The 19,572-nt window shown below is 35.6% G+C and overlaps 1 protein-coding gene, 1 non-coding gene and 1 pseudogene across 2 annotated transcripts; 1 reads left to right on the forward strand and 2 right to left on the reverse strand.

The window, feature by feature from the left end:
* Positions 1-343: 343 nt before the first annotated feature.
* Positions 344-1,973, forward strand: LOC133312171 (uncharacterized; annotated as a pseudogene).
* Positions 1,974-9,183: 7,210 nt separating this feature from the next.
* Positions 9,184-10,321, reverse strand: LOC133312172 (uncharacterized). The gene is made up of 4 exons (XM_061513327.1): positions 10,175-10,321; positions 10,023-10,074; positions 9,871-9,938; positions 9,184-9,735 (listed from the first exon to the last, which is right to left on the reverse strand). The coding sequence occupies exons 1-4, from the start codon at positions 10,319-10,321 to the stop codon at positions 9,184-9,186; spliced, it is 819 nt and encodes a 272-aa protein (XP_061369311.1).
* A 7,136-nt stretch (positions 10,322-17,457) lies between these two features.
* On the reverse strand, positions 17,458-17,563 carry LOC133312202 (small nucleolar RNA R71). Its single transcript, XR_009751649.1, has one exon. It is a non-coding gene; the product is annotated as a small nucleolar RNA R71 (small nucleolar RNA).
* Between the last annotated feature and the right edge of the window lie 2,009 nt (positions 17,564-19,572).

The following is a 19,572-nucleotide window of genomic DNA, read 5'->3' on the forward strand; positions in this document are numbered from 1 at the left end:
TGGGATGCTAAACCATAATTATGTTTTCTTCCTACTCCTTAAGGGCGTTTGGTTGAGGAGAAATATTATGAATGATAGAGAAATGTTATGTATAGGAAAATGGGTGGGAAGTGAGATTGGTAGGAAAATGTAAGAAAAAGTTGTTTGGTAGAAAAATATTTTACTGGAAAAATTAGATAAGTTTTGTAAAATCTATGTTTGACTTTTGGTAAAATATAGATGGGAAAAAAATATGATATTACAAAAATATCTTTTTTTTAAAATGACGAAACAGCCTTGCTGGCCTTTATGTTAAAAATATCCCAACGGTCATTTGCAAATCGTGTGTGTAGGCAACGTCCATATGTTAAAAAAAGGAGAAAGTCTGTCTTTGCAAGTGTCGAGTTTTTCCGGTGAGCAACCATCAGAAGCGGCACCACTGACCTTGTTCCAGACAGTCACAGTGTTCGCATACAAAAAAGGCGGAGGTGAAAGAGAACACAATCAAGTCATCAATGGAACACAACCTGCAATCTCTAGCACACTTACAATCAAGATTGGAAGCAGCAGCAAACAAGGTGAAGAGTATTATGATCTATACGAGTATTCTGATGACACTGCTGATACAAAGCTCAAATTTGTGACATGTGTTCCAGTTCCTGAAGCAGCTCCTCCATGCATCTCATTCTCATTTCCAGTCCCTAGCCTTTGCAAAAGGTCCTGTTTCCCCTGCTTCCAATGCCAAACTCAGAAGCTGTGATGTTTACATTGGATTTCATGGAAAAAGTCCCAACTTGGTGCGCTTCTGTAAGTGGCTTAAGTCTGAGCTTGAGCTTCAATGGATTGATTGCTTAGTTGCTGATAGAGCAAAGTATTCAGATAGTCAAAGCCATGAGATTGCTGATAGAGTCATTTGCTCGGTGGCATTTGGATTGGTGGTTGTTACAAGTTCAAGCTTCCTCAATCATTTAAGCATGGAGGAGGTTAGATTCTTTGCTCAAAAGAAGAACTTGATCCCTCTCTTATTTGACATAGGACCTGATGAGATTATGGCTCTTCTTAACTGCAACTCAAATGATAAAGAATGTCAAGACGCAATTGATGGACTCATGAAGTGCAATGAATTCAATCTAGAGGCTAATGCTGGTAATTGGAGAAGTTGCATATCAAAAGTTGCTGGTATTTTAATAGCAAGACTTGGTAGGAAGAATCCTGAAATGAAGGATAATATGCAAGGATTTGAGAATTTACCTTTCCCAAGGAACACATACTTTGTTGGAAGAGAGAAGGAGATTATGGAGAATGAAGGTCTATTTTTTGGACATGGGAATTGTATGGAACAAGTCCAAGATCATTGTAGGACAATGATCAAAGGAGAAGCCAGTGGCAGTGGTCAATCTGAAGGCCTTGCAGATGAGGAAAGTGAATCAGTGATAGGTAGAGGTGGTGGGAGGTATATTAGTCTACAGATGGGGAGGAGCAAAGAACCAACTTTTGAGGCTTGGGTTGAACCAATCATAGGGAACAATTCATTGAAGAGGTTGAAGAATAAGAAGTCAAAGAGTTGAAACTATAAGAGCTTGTGTAGTAGTGTGGTTTGCATTAATGGAGTTTCTGGTATTGGGAAGTCTGAGCTGGCACTGGAATTTACTTACAGATATTACCATAGGTACAAAATGGTCTTGTGGGTTAGTGGTGAAGCTAGGTATCTTAGATAGAACATATTGAACTTGTCTCTCAACTTGGGATTGGATGTTGGTGCTGATTCTGAGATGGAAAGAGGTAGAATCCGTAGCTTTGAGGAGCAAGAATTTGAAGCATTCAAGAGAATCAAGAGGGAACTGTTTGGTGAGACACCTTACTTACTGATAATTGATAATCTTGAGACTGAAGAGGAATGGTGAGAAGGGAAGAATCTATATGACTTAAAACAGATTTCAGCTTGTTATTCAGATTACAAACACTGCAGAGTATATGAAGTTCACACTGTTTAGGATTTCTTAATCATAAACTGGTTACAGACAAAGTCCTTGAGTTGAAAAAAATTATATTGAGGTTTAGACTTTATTAGCTGAAGACAAATGTGTACATGGTGGCTTTTATTTTTTTTATTATATAGTGTGTTAATGATAAATAAGTTTCAAATGATCGATTGACATTGATTTTTATAACCTCCATTCAATATAAGTATGTTTTCTATCCTTTTTCTGCAAGTCAGCCTCGAAGAGAAGGGTTTGGGCTTCCTTCAATTATATAGAACAAACGGAGTAAAGCTAACTAAACCCTGAATACATCACATTTACAGGCATTGTATGTATAGCAACTTGTGAAGCACCAAAGTACATTTTGTAATTTTACAACGAAATACAACTGCCTGCATTAAACCAGGTCCATATTCAGACATACTTATACAAGGCTGGAACCCAAACTATTGAAAATGTTCACACTCATGACTTCGATAATTACATAATTACATGTGGCTGTAACACAATATACAAGGAAATGGTCAGGCCTTGCCCAAACAGGGATCCCTCCTTTGCTGTTTCCATATTGGAAGACAATATCAGTTACCATCTGGAACTTGGTAGTTATGTCATTCAATAGATCCTCATGAAGCAAAAAACCCTTGACTTCGATCACCCCATTGTAGTCCATGATTCCTTGACTGTGTAGCCTATGTAGCCTCTTAAAAACACTGTCAAAGCAGAGAAAATTAAATTCCAATATAGACATTATAGAAAGAACATTAAGTACAGGATATGGTAACTCATATAAAAAATTGTGTGCTGTACTCTTCATAGTCAGTATGTACAGCAACGAAATATTTCATGCAATTAGATTATCTGCATTGTCATGTATGATGTACCAATTCTATTAACTATTGTCAACTAATAGTCATGAAATTGTTAAATTATTTGGTATCTTTGTTGAAGGAACTGTATTATTGACAAGAATGCAAAGATCGGGAAAGATGTCATCATCACGAACAAAGATGTAAGCATGGCTACTACTGTATCTGACCATGTTTTTCCTTTTGAGGCCAGTTGCTTCAATTAGTCGTTTTCTGTACCATTGCTGTTGTGTAACACCTACCATAAGTATCGTACTTATGTCTTACCAACTGAAATACTTTCTCTATAGGGCGTTCAAGAAGCAGATAGACAAGAAGATGGATTTTACATTCGTTCAGGTATCGTCATCATAATGGAGAAGGCAACAATAAAAGATGGAACTGTCATATAAATGGTTAGTGCTTATCTCTCGGGTTGGTTGCCCAAAGTGCTGAGAAGAAGCATTCTGAGGAACACTCTCTCATCTTTGGGAACTGTCATACAAATTTTTTCTTTCTTTCAAGGAGACATTACACTTTATTCGGGTACCAATGAGAATCATGGTAAATATTAACAAATTAGAGATGCAGCCAGGCAAGGGCACATGATCAAATACTCATTGAAGATGCTTAAGAAACAGAGACTAATCGGAGAGGCTGACCACCACAGATGACGACAAACAACAAACGTTCAGTATAGGCTCTGTCGGACACCATTGGTTCTCGGCACCACCCTCTTCTCCAACCACAAATGCGAAGTAATAACAACACTGATGAAAATAGTTAGCTCAGATCTGAAGGAGAAATCTCAGGTTCAAGACCGGAGTAACTTTTTTCACCTACATGCAAGGCTTGAAATTAGCAGTTAACACCATGGATGAAGGAAAAAAACGCAATATTTGTGTGGAAAATACCGAAAAACACAGACGATTTTTTTTCCCACCGACTTACCTCCCACGAACCAACCTTCATTCTCACTAATGGTTTCTTTTGGGAATCAGACCACAAAAAGGAAGATGCTGAAGACTATCTTGCTTCTCCATTTCGCTTGCAAGTTTCCGTCTTCCTCTGTGCGGTCTTTGGAAAGTGAAAACTCAACAGAGGTAGTCAGCAATTTGGTCGAGCTTTTCCATTCGCGCGCTTAATTTCAGGGGTACGCTCGTCTTTCAACAAATAACACAATATTACCAAAACATAGATAACTGCAAATACCTCCTCACTAGAGGGTTATTTTGACCGGCTATCTGCCTTAAAAGTCATGGAGAAACTGGTTGGCTAGGAAACAAATTTAGGTAGGTAAATCATGATGCTCTCTCAACCAAACATGGGCTTCCAAATTTCCCACTTGTCATTTATCTATCATTCTCCCCAGAATCCCTCAACCAAACAGCCCCTTATGTTTTACTTTGAACATCTGTATAATAAAGTGCTGGTGGCAGAACTCTAGAAAAGATAAAGGGGAAGATTCCTCATATTATAGAACGTCACATTTCTTCTGGTATATTATTTTAATTCCTTTTGAAGCTTTTAATTTTTACTTTCCGTGTAGACAGCTTGCAATGTTAATATGAGAATATCATTTCTGCCTTTTAAGGTAGAAAAACGCTCTCTGCCGCATATTAATGAAAAGAGAGAGAAAGTATCATGGGGTCCACTATTCTTGCTCTCTTAGTGATTTCCCTATTAATATTCTCCTTTCTTTCCACTTTTTAGTTTATAGATTTGTGCCAAGCTATTAGAGAGATATAAAATTACTTTTATTAATAGAATGGGAGCGAAGAGGATCAAACTCATGACCACTTGATCACTCCAGCTCTGATATTATGTAAGAAACCAATTCAACCCAAAAGCTTAAGGGGGTGTATTGGATTGGGATTTTAAAAGACTTTTTTGAGATAAAAAATCCTACAGATTTTAAAAGACATTTTAGAATTGGAGAGACTTTATAGACTTTTTTAAAAGAATTTTTTTTCAATCAAGATTTCATAGGATTGAATTTTAAAGGATTTTAATAGAATTCATAAGATTTGAAAGGACTATCTGGGTTTATAAGATTTTAAAAAACTATATGAATTTTTAGCTAATATTCAAAATTACAAGAGTCAATAAAAACAAATAACAAAGAAATACAATGATATTAATAAAAAAAGTAAACTTAACAACGGGTTGAAAATTATCTCAAAATTACTAAGCAACAACTCTTCACATATCAATAAAATCTAATATAATTTTCTCAATGAGTTTGAGTTTGAGTTTGATTTGCGAAAATAATAACCATATATCAACGGTTAACTTCCAAGTTAAATATTAATTAACGAGTTTGATTTGTGAAACTAATAACCATTGATTGACGGAAATCAACGGTTAAAATATGGTTGTAAACAAAAATAGATTGTAAGTATAGTATTCCCCATAAAAAAATAACAAAGAAATGCAATGAAGTTAATAAAAAAAGTAAAACCTAATATAATTTTATCAATCAGTAAAACATAATATAATTTTCAAGAAACATTCAAAATTACTAAACAACAGCTTTTCACATATCTAATAGGTTGAGAATTATCTTCTTCATTTGGTATCAAAGTTATGCATATATGATTATAAGACCCAATTTTTTAATTATAAAAATAATTCTAAATTTGCATATAGAACCTAAAGTTCATGATAAAATTTCGTTTGAAATTTTTTGCAATTGATCTTGAAAACATTAGGGTTTTTGTTTTACGTGATGAGAGTTTTCTAACCATATATCATATGCATATTTTCATTGAATATTCTAAGAAAATTTTAAATCTGAAATTTTGGGTTTAATTACATGAAAGTTTAGAAAATTTCTCAAACTTTTTTCAGTCGATACATTGAAACCTTAAATTGCTTTGGGGCTTTTGAGAAACAAGTTTTTAGTTATCTATTGACACAAAAATTGTTTGAAATCGTTTCCTATAGTGAAGGAATTTCGTTCATGAATGTATTGTTACGAAATATAGGGTTCATATTATGAAAGTTTCAATCTTTCTTTAAATTGATATTGCTTCATTGATGTAAAACAAAAATTGGTTTGAGGGTTTTAGTTTCCCTGTTATTTTTTCACTGTTTTATGTTGTATTTAATACAAATATCACACGTTTTTGTGCCAAGAAAAACCACAACCCATAGCTTGAAAAATCACTTTTTAAACTTCCAAAATTTCTCAAAAATAGCTCAAAAATATGTTATTTTTGAGATAAATTATATTAAAATCTCGTTGGTTTGTTGTTTCTGGGTTGTTTTGTGATGAAAATCGCTCAAAAATATGCCTTTTTTTTAGTTTTGACAAAGCTCCCATGACGGAACCCAATTTCGAGCACTCAACCTGCCAAAGGAAGAAGAAAACACTGCAACAGAAGAATCTCAAGAAATCCTAGGGGTTGGGGTGAGATTGTGAGAGAGACATCCTATTTATATTTTTCACTAAAAAGTCTCACGAAATCCACACCAATAGAAAATTCATTAAAATCGTCGGATTTTTGAATACCACGAGATTGTGATTCCATTGTTTAAAATCCTGATTGAATACCAACGGATTTGGACGGATTTTAAAATAATCCTTTAAAATCTTAATCGAATACCACATGACTTTTTTCAATCCATTAAAATCCTAATCGAATACCAACGAATTTTTTTGTCAAAAAACAATCCATTAAAATCCTTTGAAATCCCAATCCAATACACCCCCCTAAGTCAGTGGGTGAAGTTACATTAATGATTTTTATATATCTCTAACACGCTTCCTCATATGAGAGTTCACTGGACTTGAAGGGAGGATAATGCACAAGTCCACCACCTACATGCGCTAAAAAACTTCACAAGACTTAATTAATTATTAATTAAATAGGGAACGGTGAAAATCGAACTCATGATATCGAGACTCGGATACCGTATAAAGAACCAGTTTAACCCAAAAGTTTAAGCTTAAATTTTTGGGTTGAATTGATTCTTTACATGATATCAGGCTGAAGTGACCAAATGGTCACGAGTTCGATTCTCACTGCCTCCTACTTTGTAATGAAGTTAAGTAAGTACAAGGTAAACAAAAAAAATGGACCGGTGCAGCATAAGGTAGACCAAAAAATGAACTTGTGCAATATCCTCGTTTCAAGCCCAAATGGCTCTTGCGTGAAGTGTGTTAGAGAGATATAAAATCATTAATGTAGCCTCACTCATAGCCTTAACGTTTTTTGGTTAAGTTGGTTTCTTTACATGGTATCATAGCCTCGATATCATGGGTTTGATCCTCACCGCCTCCATTTAATTAATAAATAATTAAGTATTGTGGAGTTTGTTAGCTTAAGTAGGTGGGCTTGTGCATTGTCCACCTTTCGAGCCCAATGAGCTATCGTGTAAGAAGGCGTATTAAAGAATAATATAAATCATTAAAAAGACCATGAGAAGCATTGTTCACAAATCACAAGTTGAAGAGATGCAGTATTTGAAGAGCTTCACATTTTCAAGCTATTGCATGCAATGCATATGATATTCACTAAGTAGAGGATGCTGAACGATGGTATTAATCAACTTGAAAAAATCAAGATATTAAAATCTCTTGTTTAATTTCATATTTTGTTATAGGGAAAAAATGTGTCATTTTAAAGGATGTAAAATTGTGTTATTTTAAGAGAGAGAAAAAGATAGATAAAGGAGGAGAGAGAATTGACAAAAAAAATATAAAGATATGGGTCCCACCTTTTTGTAAGAGTAAAATGATATAAATTATGTCATTTAAAATAATAAACATTTTTAATATGTCGTATAATGGCATATTGAGGAAAATTAAGTGCAAAAATCTAGAACATCTAGCTATGTTATTTTGGAGAATTTATTTCCTGCAAAAGGACATATTCAACCTCTGCATAGTACTCTAGTGAGTAGTGAGAAGGAAATGACAATTTTACATTGCTTAGATGCAAGATCAAGATGTTACGTCTGTTCTATTTTTTATTTTTCTCTCTCTAAGACCTATATACATTTGATTGGACAGTGTCAAGGGCGATATTTGCTTGTAATAACCGCTCCTCTCGCTATTTTGGTAGTACTTGATTTGATTTTACTGGTCTTGACTAGATGTTTATGACATTCATTCACAATAGTGCTTTTTCTTTTTTGTTGCTTTTCATTGCTCCAGTTTTTTTTATTTTATTGTCGTAGCTTTTAATCTTATGTTAGGTTATTAGATGTAATTTCAGAAGTTTGGTCTGCAGAAAGGTTCAGTTTTGCGACATAAAAGTTGGTGATTCAGCCAATATTAGACAAAGGGATGGTTCACCACTCTATTTTAGTTGCTTCTCTGAATTAATCTATAGTTTCTCTGTCAGTCAAGGTTACTTCTGATCCTATTTCTCCTGTTTTATGGAGTTTGGACTTTAAAAAGCTGCTGTATAAATCACATTCTTCGTTTCCTTGCCATCAGGATCAGTCAGTAGTAAGCTCTTAGGCAGAAACTTTGAAGGTAGCCCTTAGTGACAAGGAATTCAAGGAAGACATCAAAGTGACAGTGGATGAACCTAATTCAATATAAATCTTTTCTTGATAATTCTTGCCTAGTTGACAGTGGGAAAAAAAGATCCATCTGTTAGAATGCAGGTGCTATTGATCAAGATTAGACTTGCAGAGGTGGGTTGCTATAGCTTTCCTTCTAATAATTTAATTAAATTTCCATTTTTCACTTGTGTTTTACATGCATGTTTGCCTCTTTCCTTTCCTCAAATATTTTATTACTGGTTAAATTGCTTTTTCTTAATAAAATGTTTTTGTTTACATTTCTTTTTACTGTGTTTCTGTGCTGCAGCCTTTAATTGATAATAGAATTCTCAGAATCAAGACAAAACCATAATTCAGGTATGGTGGATGTGGATAGAGAAGGGAACTATATCTCAAAGGGGCAGGGTTGGCACGCAGTGATCACTACCTGATACATGTCTCGGTCATGCTGTGGAGGCCATAGTCAGTTTCTTTTCTGGATTTGAAGAAATTGAGTTAAAAGGTACAAACTAAACTTTGTAGTGAGAAAGTTGCTGTTGTTGTAATTAAGACAATCAAAAGATTAGGAACGATATGCAAGATCATTGACTTTAATTAAGTACTATTGTATATATGCATGCTTTAGATTGCAGGACTGTTGCTATTGTACGATATATATGTATTGGTACTTGCCTGCTTCATTTTATTTTTCAGGCTAAGTTGACCCCTAAATTTTAAAATTGTCAATTGACTCTGACGCTTGGAGGTTCTAAGCAGCTGCATAGCTCGTGAAAATTCATAAAGAAATGCAATTAGTCTTTTATAGAAGCAAGAATATTTCAATCACATTGCGTTGATTGAATGTAAAAATGTTTAAGCTAACATTGTGATGGGACATAAACAAATTTTCTTGTGAGCATACTCCTTTGTGATTTGACCTCAAAAACCGGGGAAGCGTACTTAGCTCCTCCCTTGTCATTGTGAACTACATTTACTGTCTGCAAGTACCAATATGTCTCAGTATTCTTGTAAACAGGACCCCTTGGATGAGGGTAGCCTTGGTACAAGTAGTTTTTTGGATTGAAAACAGGAATTTCTTTCTCAACTCTATGCTTGAACCTGTTTCCATGTAGATAGTTAGATGGAATGTAGAGGGGAGATTCTTTCCTTGACATTGAATTTGCCTGTAGACACTTCTCTATCACCATAGCCTCCTCCTTCAATCTTTCTCTTATGTCCCTAATATTTCTCCAAACTTTACAAGATCTTGACCTGCTGATAATATTCCATGCCTTGAAAATTGAACCATTGGAATTGCTAGGGACATTGCTGGATGTATACGGGATTCTATTGCACTCAAAGCAGAAGTTCTTATATCTCTCTAAGTTAAAAGCTTTTCTTTTTGCAGCATCAGACAGACAAATATATGCCTACACACAAAAAAAAATAAAAAATGGAGGTAAAAATTGTGATTTTATTCAATTTTTCTTAGAACTTGGTTCTCATTGTTAAAGTATCCCCAAGCTAACCATTAAAGGAAAAAAATATATATGTCACAAACTAACCTCAGAGACAAGCTTGAATGCAATTTCAGCCTTGGGATGTTTATTCTTGTCTGGATGAAGTTGCAAGGCTACAGCAGGAAAAAAAAGTCCTTGTTATTCAAGAGAAAGAGAGAATGCAGATTGCACATAACCATAAAATGAGTTAAACCTACCAAGTTTATGGTATTGCTTGCGAATGGTATTAACCTCTGCATTTCCTTCCACCTATGAGAACCCAATATGGAGATATTTGCATCATATATGAGAACACAGAAACTTGTTGCTAAGTTTGCATCAACAAGAAATTAAAGGGTTAAATACTTACTCCAAGAATGCAATACCAATCGATGAAAGTTGACTTAGCTGGATTTGAGACAAGTCTATGAACACATACAACTGAACGGGTGGAAATGGAGCAAATCTTCAATACCAACTGAGTTTTGTAATCTGACTCTTGTCCCATTCTCCCCATTAGAAGTGATAAGATAGAACTTCCAAACACAAAAAGGGGTTACAAATAGTGAAAGGTGATGTTTGTTCTTTTTGTTGTTGGTTCAGAGAAGGTAGTAATAACTAATAAAAGAGGTGGAGCGGTTTAGAATAAATAGCAAGCATTGCGGAGTAGATTTTTGAAAGTGGATCAGTTGGTGGGAACAAACAAGTAGATAGAGAAGGAGAGGTTTACGTTAATCTCTCCATATGGCATCACTTGAGAAGGACAAGGGCCATTTGGCCGTAACATTTTTTTTTCCTTGTTAAATCCATTGAGGTTTAAATTTAAAATGGATTTTTCTTGTTGCCATTCTCTTTGGCCTCCTCTTAGCAACCAATATTTGTTGCTAGTTGCAACAAATAAAACACCCTCCAGCTGGAAGTAGCACCTCTTAGCAAACTGATAGTATCAAAGTTTAGTTTAAATTTTTTACAAAGCCATTTATGAATTTTTCGAGGAACTTATATATAATATGAGAATACTACAATTAGATTACTAAAAATATAACACATGCCACAACATAATTGGACATTTTAAGTTTAGATCAGATTTCCATGGTTAAAATATTACTCGGAGAGTATTTTCTCGAATCTCAATTCTTGGAAGTCTAATAATATGACTTGAATTTTCAAAGATTCTTTTTTAAGTTCTAGTTTTATAGTTTATGAGAAATGTACATTTTTACCGTTATTGTAAATAAGTTATTTATATTTATTCTCAAAATGATATTATTTTGAAATTAAAAAATTAAAAAATTAAATTATAAAGATTATAATAACCCTGAAATAAATTAAAATTATAAAAATACTATGATTTTCGTCCCAAAATAATATCGTAATAAGTTTACTGCAGATAACTTATCTGAAGTGATACCAATAATTTATTGTACAAGGGTATTGTGAATTATTAGAAACCCACGTAGCAATGAGGAAAAGGGAACCCCTTCATTTTGGGATACAGGAAATGACGAAACCCCTTTTAATTGAAGGCCCGTGCCACTTACTGATGCGGATGAAATATGACATTTACAGCTAGAGAAACACTAGTTGGTAAACTTTTGAGTATTTTGGACACTTTCCTATTGTGTTAGGTAGATACCAATCAATAAATAACCCTTGAACATGGAAGCGTTCAAGCAGGATGACCCATGCATATAATTACCGGTTGAATCTTAGGCATGAAAAAGGTACCCTAGGATAGGTGTAAGAAAAAAAAAAATGGTCTAATAGGTCACCGTCTTGCATCCTTTTATTCAAGAGTACACATCAATACTTTTCCATCTTCTTCTTCTTGGAATTCATTATCATGTGTCAGTTGTTGGGTCTTAGGTAAAATGTAACAACTTGCATTACAATGGTTATTTTGTCCTGGTTCCAGATGATTTTGGTACTGGATTCTCAAATAGCTCCAAACCCTTTCTAATTTCCCAAGTTTAGACAAATGGGCTTTCACGATCACCCAATTTTTTTGTTGGAGCGAAGCACTATTTCAAGACGGATTAAGATCCTCGAGGGAACAGTTTTTTATCCAAAGGGTGAAATTTATTGAATTACATTACTCATTAAAATTTGGCATCATAACATATCTTTTATTCCAGCTAGCTAGCAGATTTTGGAAAACTGCAAAGGATTCGTTTCCATTCTAAGACAAAGGTTTGTATCATTCAACTGTTCAAGCAGTTTATTTTAAGGAAAATGATACCCTTACACCATTTCTAATCTAACACCACTTTTATACCGATAAATAGCGAGTACATTATTGATAAATGGTGTATATATATTATAAGGTAAATGTGGATATCAATTCATTACCAATATTCAATCATTTGAAAAATAAATAAATAATGTGAGCATCACTTTTTTTATAAATATTCTGTTCGTATGAAGTTGGCCAGTTGGGCAAATTTGAATCAAAGAATTACTACACGTTATTTTAGAATGCATTGGTATGTGAAGCTTTGTTTTGGATTTAACAGCCAGCAACAGCATCCAAGGTAGGCTTTGTTTTGCATGGGACAAATTCCAGGTAGGGTAAGAGAAGGGTACAAATTAGGGGGGTGTAACATCCCGCATGACTAGGGACTTATTTAAAGTGCAATTAGGAGTATGGACTGGAATTCGACTTTCCATATATTATTAGGATAGGATTAATTTCAATTATAATTTACAAAGGTTATAGTTGCTATACCTTAGTCAAGTAAGAACACATGGCAACATCTAATCACCTTAATCCCCATCACATGTGCGCTTAGACTAGGAGGAAAATTCTGATTACAAGCCTTAGCATCCAAGACTACTTCAGCCGATGCATGTCCTTGAGGTGTCAAACTAAACCTCTCCATGCCATTGCATGTGCGACACCTAGCCCCTTTTCCTTGCATGTCCGCCACTTATACACTCATTGGACACTTGGTTTCCATTTTGCATGTTTCAGCCAAGCCCTTTTCATGACCAAGGATTCCATCCTCGTAGTTTTACAAACTGATCCCTCTTTAGTTCCATAGCCGTAAGCTTCGTGACAGAAATAAGATCACCTAGACTTGCATAATACACTTCTCCCATCCACTCCTCAACGCCGTGAGCTCCCAAAGAGAAAGGTCCATCTTCCAACCTTCCATCCTTTCTCCTTCTCTGCTCGGCCGAAGACACCAGCTAGGAGAATCAATCATAAGTTCACAGCCATCCTTCTTCTCTTTCTTCAGCCGAAGACAACCGTCATCAAGGAGGTGGGGTACTTTTTATCTCCTTGTTCTTCATTTCATGAACCGGTTCTGATGGGGATTTCTTCCCTGCATGCAGCTGGAAATCGGTTCTTGGAGAGTAGATAAATTCCCTCGCATGTGGCTGAATGCGTGAGCCTTGGAGGGAAGAAGAGTGAGAACCTTAGCATCTACCTTGGGGACTACCTTCTTGACCGATTTGTGGACCTTGATCACATTCAAGAAGGTAATCCGAGTCTCAAGCCCTTCCTTTCCTTTTCTCTGTTTCGGTTTCCAAGCATGTCTTAGGAAGTTAGTTTATTCTTCAATTTCCATTCCTTGCTTCTGCCCTTGTTTCTGCTCACTTGGACTTAGTGCTTGGAAACTCAAAAACCCAAATGGTGAGCTTGGAAAATAGCTCTATCGTAAAATTATTGGACTGTTTTGTGGGACTATATTGTATGTCTAGTTTTGCATGTGGTAAATTCAATTGGATAGCATGTTAAAGACCCCTTAGCGCACCAATGGCCTAGTAGAGTTGGTTATGTAGATGAATATATATCATGAGCACCTTTTAATGCTAAGAAACAGAATCTGTCTGTGATGGAGATTTTGGATTTCTTCGCTGTTAATGAGTTATTAAATTAATAAGAAGTCAGAAATCAGTTTAGTGTAAGAACCATGGAAACCGACTGGAAACCAATGGTTAAGAGGAATGAAAAAGCTATGTATGTTTAGGAAAAATATGTAATAGACTCTGACTTGATATATAATATATATTTGATTAGGTGTGCAAGATCCTAGCTTATTGGACTGTTTGAGGACATTTGCTTAAAAGGTTATAAGCACCGAGGTATGTGTTTGGTGGATTAGCCTTTTGTGACTCTTAACTTAGTTCTTGGAATTTTTTATATGTTGCCTATGTGCCTCATTCAAATTCTGTTTGGAAATATTCGTACTCTGAATTGAAATATGACTTGTTGAAACTCCGATTTTTGTGGAGATATATTCTGCTTAGAAGTTGGTGTCATAGACATGTGAGCTACGATTTCTGATTCTGAATTCTGATTATCAGCATGAACATCATAACTTTGCATTTGGTCATGTGTGTGTGAAGCAAAGCATAGCATCTCATGCATCCATATACATGCAGTCTTGACAACCGAAATAATTGATAAAAATGGGCATTTGGTTGAGCATGCAACATATAGGCATCCCTCAGGTACCAGGGTATGGGACACTTGGCTTCAGTCCGCATAAGTCGCAGTTGGAATTCCCCTTGATGGAGCCAAAATGGAATCTCTACTGTGTTAGTTAGTATGTGCACATTAGTGCTATGAACCTACATTTTCTGGCGATATATACGCATTCTGTGCATTCTGAACTTGTCGAATTTTAAGTGTACAGTGTGTGCACTGTCTTGTGTGGTTAAGTGCTGAATATTCGTATCTAATGTGTTATGAAGATTGTTAATTTTGAGTCTGGACTCTGAACTTTAGGTGATGCATTGATGAATTATGAAATTATGTCTTCCCATGGAATCCCTGTAACCGTGTATATTGTTACTGTCATTCAGAAATTCAGTTTGAGTCAGTTATGTTTTTTTCGGTGTAAAGTGTGATTTAATTGGCTAGAAATAGGTAAGATGATGATGATTAATTGCAATAATTAAGATTCTGTAGGGTGGGATTTCGTTATACATAATATGAGTTCAGTTGACTTTTAGTATGAAGATTTTATAATGAATCAAGCAAGCACTCAAATTTCGGATTTTTACGCTGACTTTTCATGCATCTTGCGAGTTCAGTTTCCGGGGCTACAGTCCTCCGAATGAGGTATAATTTATATGTACGTAAAACCCCAGTCGTCTATTTTCAAATTATATAAAGATTATGTCCAAAGCTTGTAAGCCTGATTTATCATTATTTTTGTAAGTCAGGAGGTTTTTGGAAAAATACATTGATTTATCGAGTACCTTGCGAGTTCTGTTTCTGGGGCTACAGACCTCCGATTGTCATATAATTTATATGACCGTAAAGCCCCAGATATCTAGTTTCTTCGTAGAAAAGAAAATTTTTGTAAGCTTGTGATTTCTAATTTACATGATTTTTGCAAGACAGACTGTTTTCAAGAAAATTACTATTTGCGCAGCGAAAGCCTTTTAAAAATTAACTAGCTGTTTGAATTTATGAAGTTTGTTTTCCAGACAAGATTTTTAATTGTGACAACAAAATGTTTTTACGAAATAAGAACTTTATATGATAACGTTGCGACTCTAATCGGTTTTAGCAGACACTTCCCTAGGATGCATACAGGGGAGGGTGTCACAATCTCTGTGGAGATCTGAACATGTTGGTACAACATTGAGAATTTTCTGGTTATTAGGACTCGTATTGTACCTTTATTTTCTGCATTTTTAGTTTCTGTAATTTGAATATTCGTTTGTTGTTTGTAGCTCAATCCTCATGGGTATGAGCTAATTTTCTCTAGGTTGGGTGTAGGTACGTTGGATGTTTGTTGATTGATTTTGTTAAAAGTTAATTCCCTTTTGTTTAATGTTGTGCTTGCAATTAAATAGTCTGTTATTAAGGCCTGATGGTGGATTTTATTTTAGGAATTAGTCATTGAGAGATGATTAAATCTGGACATGTATTAAACACATGGACTTGAGTGTGAGAGCATTCAAGGGCTCTCACTCAGAGATGAGGACAGCCACAATGTAATTTTTGGACTGGATTCATCTGAGTCTTTGCTTCATTTATCATAGAGATATGCAGATGTTGTTTAGGACAAAACGATTTTAAGAGGTTAAAATCAATAAGAAAAGATCCATTAACTGGGAGTTAAATCAATAAGAAAAGATCCATTAACTGGGAGTTAATTTTTAATAAACTGTAATTAGCATTCATTCAGTGGCCCTTGAGAAGGGGAACCGAAACTCAACCTATTTCTACAACTTATTTCTCAACAACTCAAATTTCTTTTCATTTGATTTCCAATATCTCACTTTTAATTATGTTTACTAATTTCTTTATATAAAATCTCTTTCAATCAAATGTTTAATTTGCTTTCTTTCCATTTCCCAATCTTCAGCTCAAGAAATCAAATCTTAAAATATAAAAAAAATTATTTAGAGTCACTGATCAGTAGCATTTTAACTCAGTTTTGAGATCAGTTAATTTCTTTTTATTTTTACCCAATTTTTAGATTAAATTCAGTTTTAGCAATTACAAAGTTTAGTCAAGTTACACACACTAAAGATCCTTGTGAGAACGATATTAGGGTCTTAAATACGCCCTGTATTACTTGTTGTCGCGTATACTTGCGCGCTCGCTTGCATAACTGTTAGCAAGGCAACAAGTTTTTGGCGCCGTTGTCGGGGATCGAAGGCGTACATTGTCAGATTTCACTGTGTGATTGCTGTTGCTGAGCTAATTCTTTTTGCTATTTTTTTTATTTTAGCTTAATTTGAATTTTGTTTCTGTATTATGATAGTAGATATTATTATACTCCTTTGAATATTGGTAGCTTAAAATTCTGTTCTGTTGATATTCTGTTTTGCTGCATGTTTTATATAGTGGTTTTGTCATTTAATTTTTTTAGTCTATTGTTTCATAGCCGTTATTTTGGTTCTTAATTTTTTCGTGTCTATCTTTTATTTTTATTTCTATTTTCATTCCCTTAGTCTAATTTTTTTTACTGTTCTATAACACTAACTGTTTGTGGTTACTGTTGCTGTTTCAAATTCTTTTCTGTTTGGTTGGTTGTTTGATTTTTTTTTTAGAAAATACTGAATAGGAATTTTGTTTGCTTAAGCTAGGTAGATTTACTTTTTTTTAGTAAAAAGGGTGCATGAGTGCAACTCCAGACCCTTTCTTAGAATTTTTTGACCCTGAACCTGAAAGGACCTTTAAAGTTAGGAGACGAACCTAGAGAGCAATTAGGCAGATCCCACTTCCTGATTTTGAAGAAATAGAGGATTTAGGAAGTGTAAATGGGAATGAAGGAGGCCCTGCGAGGATAAAGAACCCACCAATAATAGATGACAATGATAGGTCCATGATGGACTTCATCATACCTGTGCTGGATGAGTTGGACCCGAGTATTGCCCAACCTATTAATGGAGTGCCCTTTAAGCTAGAACCTGTCATGTTCACAATGCTCCAAAATATGGGGCAGTTCCATGGTCTGTTGATGGAAGACTCACACAAGCACCTTAGGAATTTCATAGAAGTGGCCAACACTTTTAGGAATCCCAACATCTCAGATGATGTAATAAGATTGAAGCTCTTCCCTCACTCACTGGCTGATAAAGCTAAAGAGTGGTTGAACTCCCTTCAATCCAACTCCATCACTAATTGGCACACATTGGCTGAAAAATTTATCATGAAATTTTTCTCATCCAACAAGATATTGCAAACCTGATGTGATATCACCAACTTCATGCAGAAGGATGGTGAGACCCTAGTGGATGTGTGAGAGAGGTTTAAAATCCTTCTTAAGCAATGTCCCAACCATGGCTTGCCCTCTTGGGAAGTGTTGCAAACCCTTTACAACAGCCTTAACACCCAAAACAGAGCCTTAGCAAATTCTGCAGCTAATGGAATGTTTATGTCCATGTCCTTTAATCAAGTCCACGAGTTGTTAGAACAAATGACTCAAAATTATGCCCAATGGCCTGAAGAGAGAAATCAGTCAAGGAGAGTGGCTGGTTTACATGAGGTAGATCCAGTAACAGCCCTTTCAGCCAAGTTTGATGCACTATCCACTTTAATAAAACCCAAGGACAAGCCATTGAGGCAAGGTTGTCTCAACCTCAAGTTCCAGTACCCAACCTCAAGTCAATGCTGTGAACACAGGTGAAACTTGTGTTTTCTATGGTGGGCCCCATTTGTTTGGTAGCTGCCCATCCAACCCAAAATCTGTATACTATGTGGGGAACCAAAATAATTTTTCCACTAATTTTAATCAAGGTTGGAGGCAGAATCAACAGCCCCAATATTTCCAAGGGCAAAGGCAGCAAGCTGGACCCTCTAATGCCCAAACCATACCACCTTTTCCTCCTCAAAATTTCCAACAACCTCAAAGGCAGCAACCTGTTGCTCAGTCTTCTGCACCATTTACTCAAAACCAAGCTGGTGAGATGTCTACCTCTTCTACCTCTTCCTTAGAGGCTTTGTTGAGGGAGTATTTGGTTAAGAATGAAACTAAGCAAAACAGCTTGGAAGCTGTTGTGCAAAGTATTCCTGCATCTTTGAGGAATATAGAATCCCAACTTGGCCATTTAGCAAATACTATGAATAGCAGGACCCCTGGTACCTTGCCTAGTAATACTAAAGAGCCTAGGAGAAATAATGAGCAATGTCATATGATAGAGCTCAGAAATGGCAGATCTGTGAATCAGCCAGAAGCTGTGGTTAGACCTTCCACATTAAAAAAAAGAGAAGAGGAAAAGGTGCTGCAAGGAAAAAAATTAAATTCTGAACCTGTTCAGAATTCTTTTGTCCATAACAGCCCCCAAGGGGCTGAGAATAGTGAGCCCCTGCCTTTTCTGGTTGAACCAGAAATTCAGACCCCTATTGACCCACCTTTAGGAAATATTTCCATGGAAAAACCCAATCAAAAGGGTCAAGCATTTAAGCCCAATGTTGAGACACCAGTTGTCTCAAATTGACCCCCACCACCTTTTCCCCAAAGGTTGCAAAAACAGAAGCAAGACAATCAGTTCAGGAAATTTTTAGACCTCCTAAAGCAGTTGCATGTCAACATTCCATTCGTGGATGCATTGGAACAAATGCCCACTTATGTGAAAATCATGAAAGAAATTCTTTCAAGAAAAAGAAGGCTAGAAGAGTTTGAGACTGTTGCTCTTACACAAGAGAGCAGTCAATATTTGCTTAGTAAAATACCTCCCAAATTAGGAGATCCAGGAAGTTTTACAATCCCATGCACCATAGGGGACCATTACATAGGCAGAGCATTGTGTGATTTAGGTGCTAGTATAAATTTAATGCCTATGAGTGTTTTTAACAAGCTGAAAGTGGGTGAGCCAAATCCTACCACTGTAACTTTACAGTTGGCTGATAGGTCCCTGGTTTATCCTGAAGGGAAGGTAGAAAATGTCTTGGTGAAGGTAGATAAATTTATTCTACCGGCTGATTTTATTATTTTGGACTATGAGGAAGACCGAGAGGGTCCTATAATTTTGGGAAGGGCTTTCTTAGCCACTGGTGGGGCTGTAATAGATGTTAAGGAGGGGGAGTTGGCAATGAATGTGAATGGGGATAAAGTTAAGTTTAATATCTTGAAAGCCATGAAATACCCGAGGGATGTAGAGGAGTGTGCTAGGATGGATATCATAGATTGTGTGGTGAAAGAAAATTTTTTTACATGAAACTTGCATTGGACTCAATGGAAGTTTCTGAGTGTGAGGGTCTAGAGTTAAGTCACACTGATTCAGATGAAGTTGTGAAATGGCTAAATTCCATATCTGAATAAGTTTGGAAAAATAAAAAATTTGAGTCATTAGAAT

The sequence above is a fragment of the Gastrolobium bilobum genome, unplaced genomic scaffold, assembly GCF_033153095.1.
Source record: "Gastrolobium bilobum isolate Gb01-03AN ecotype WA unplaced genomic scaffold, APGP_CSIRO_Gbil_v1 utg16099, whole genome shotgun sequence".
Taxonomy (NCBI): Eukaryota; Viridiplantae; Streptophyta; class Magnoliopsida; order Fabales; family Fabaceae; genus Gastrolobium; species Gastrolobium bilobum.

What these genes read in the sequence shown, in the direction of transcription:
- LOC133312172 (XM_061513327.1), bottom strand. Translation starts at nt 10,321, where the DNA reads ATGGGGAGAATGGGACAAGAGTCAGATTACAAAACTCAGTTGGTATTG. An exon ending in ATTGGTATTGCATTCTTGGA is followed by an intron (nt 10,075 to 10,174) that starts GTAAGTATTTAA and finishes GGGTTCTCATAG; the next exon opens with GTGGAAGGAAATGCAGAGGT. An exon ending in CATTCAAGCTTGTCTCTGAG is followed by an intron (nt 9,736 to 9,870) that starts GTTAGTTTGTGA and finishes TTTTGTGTGTAG; the next exon opens with GCATATATTTGTCTGTCTGA.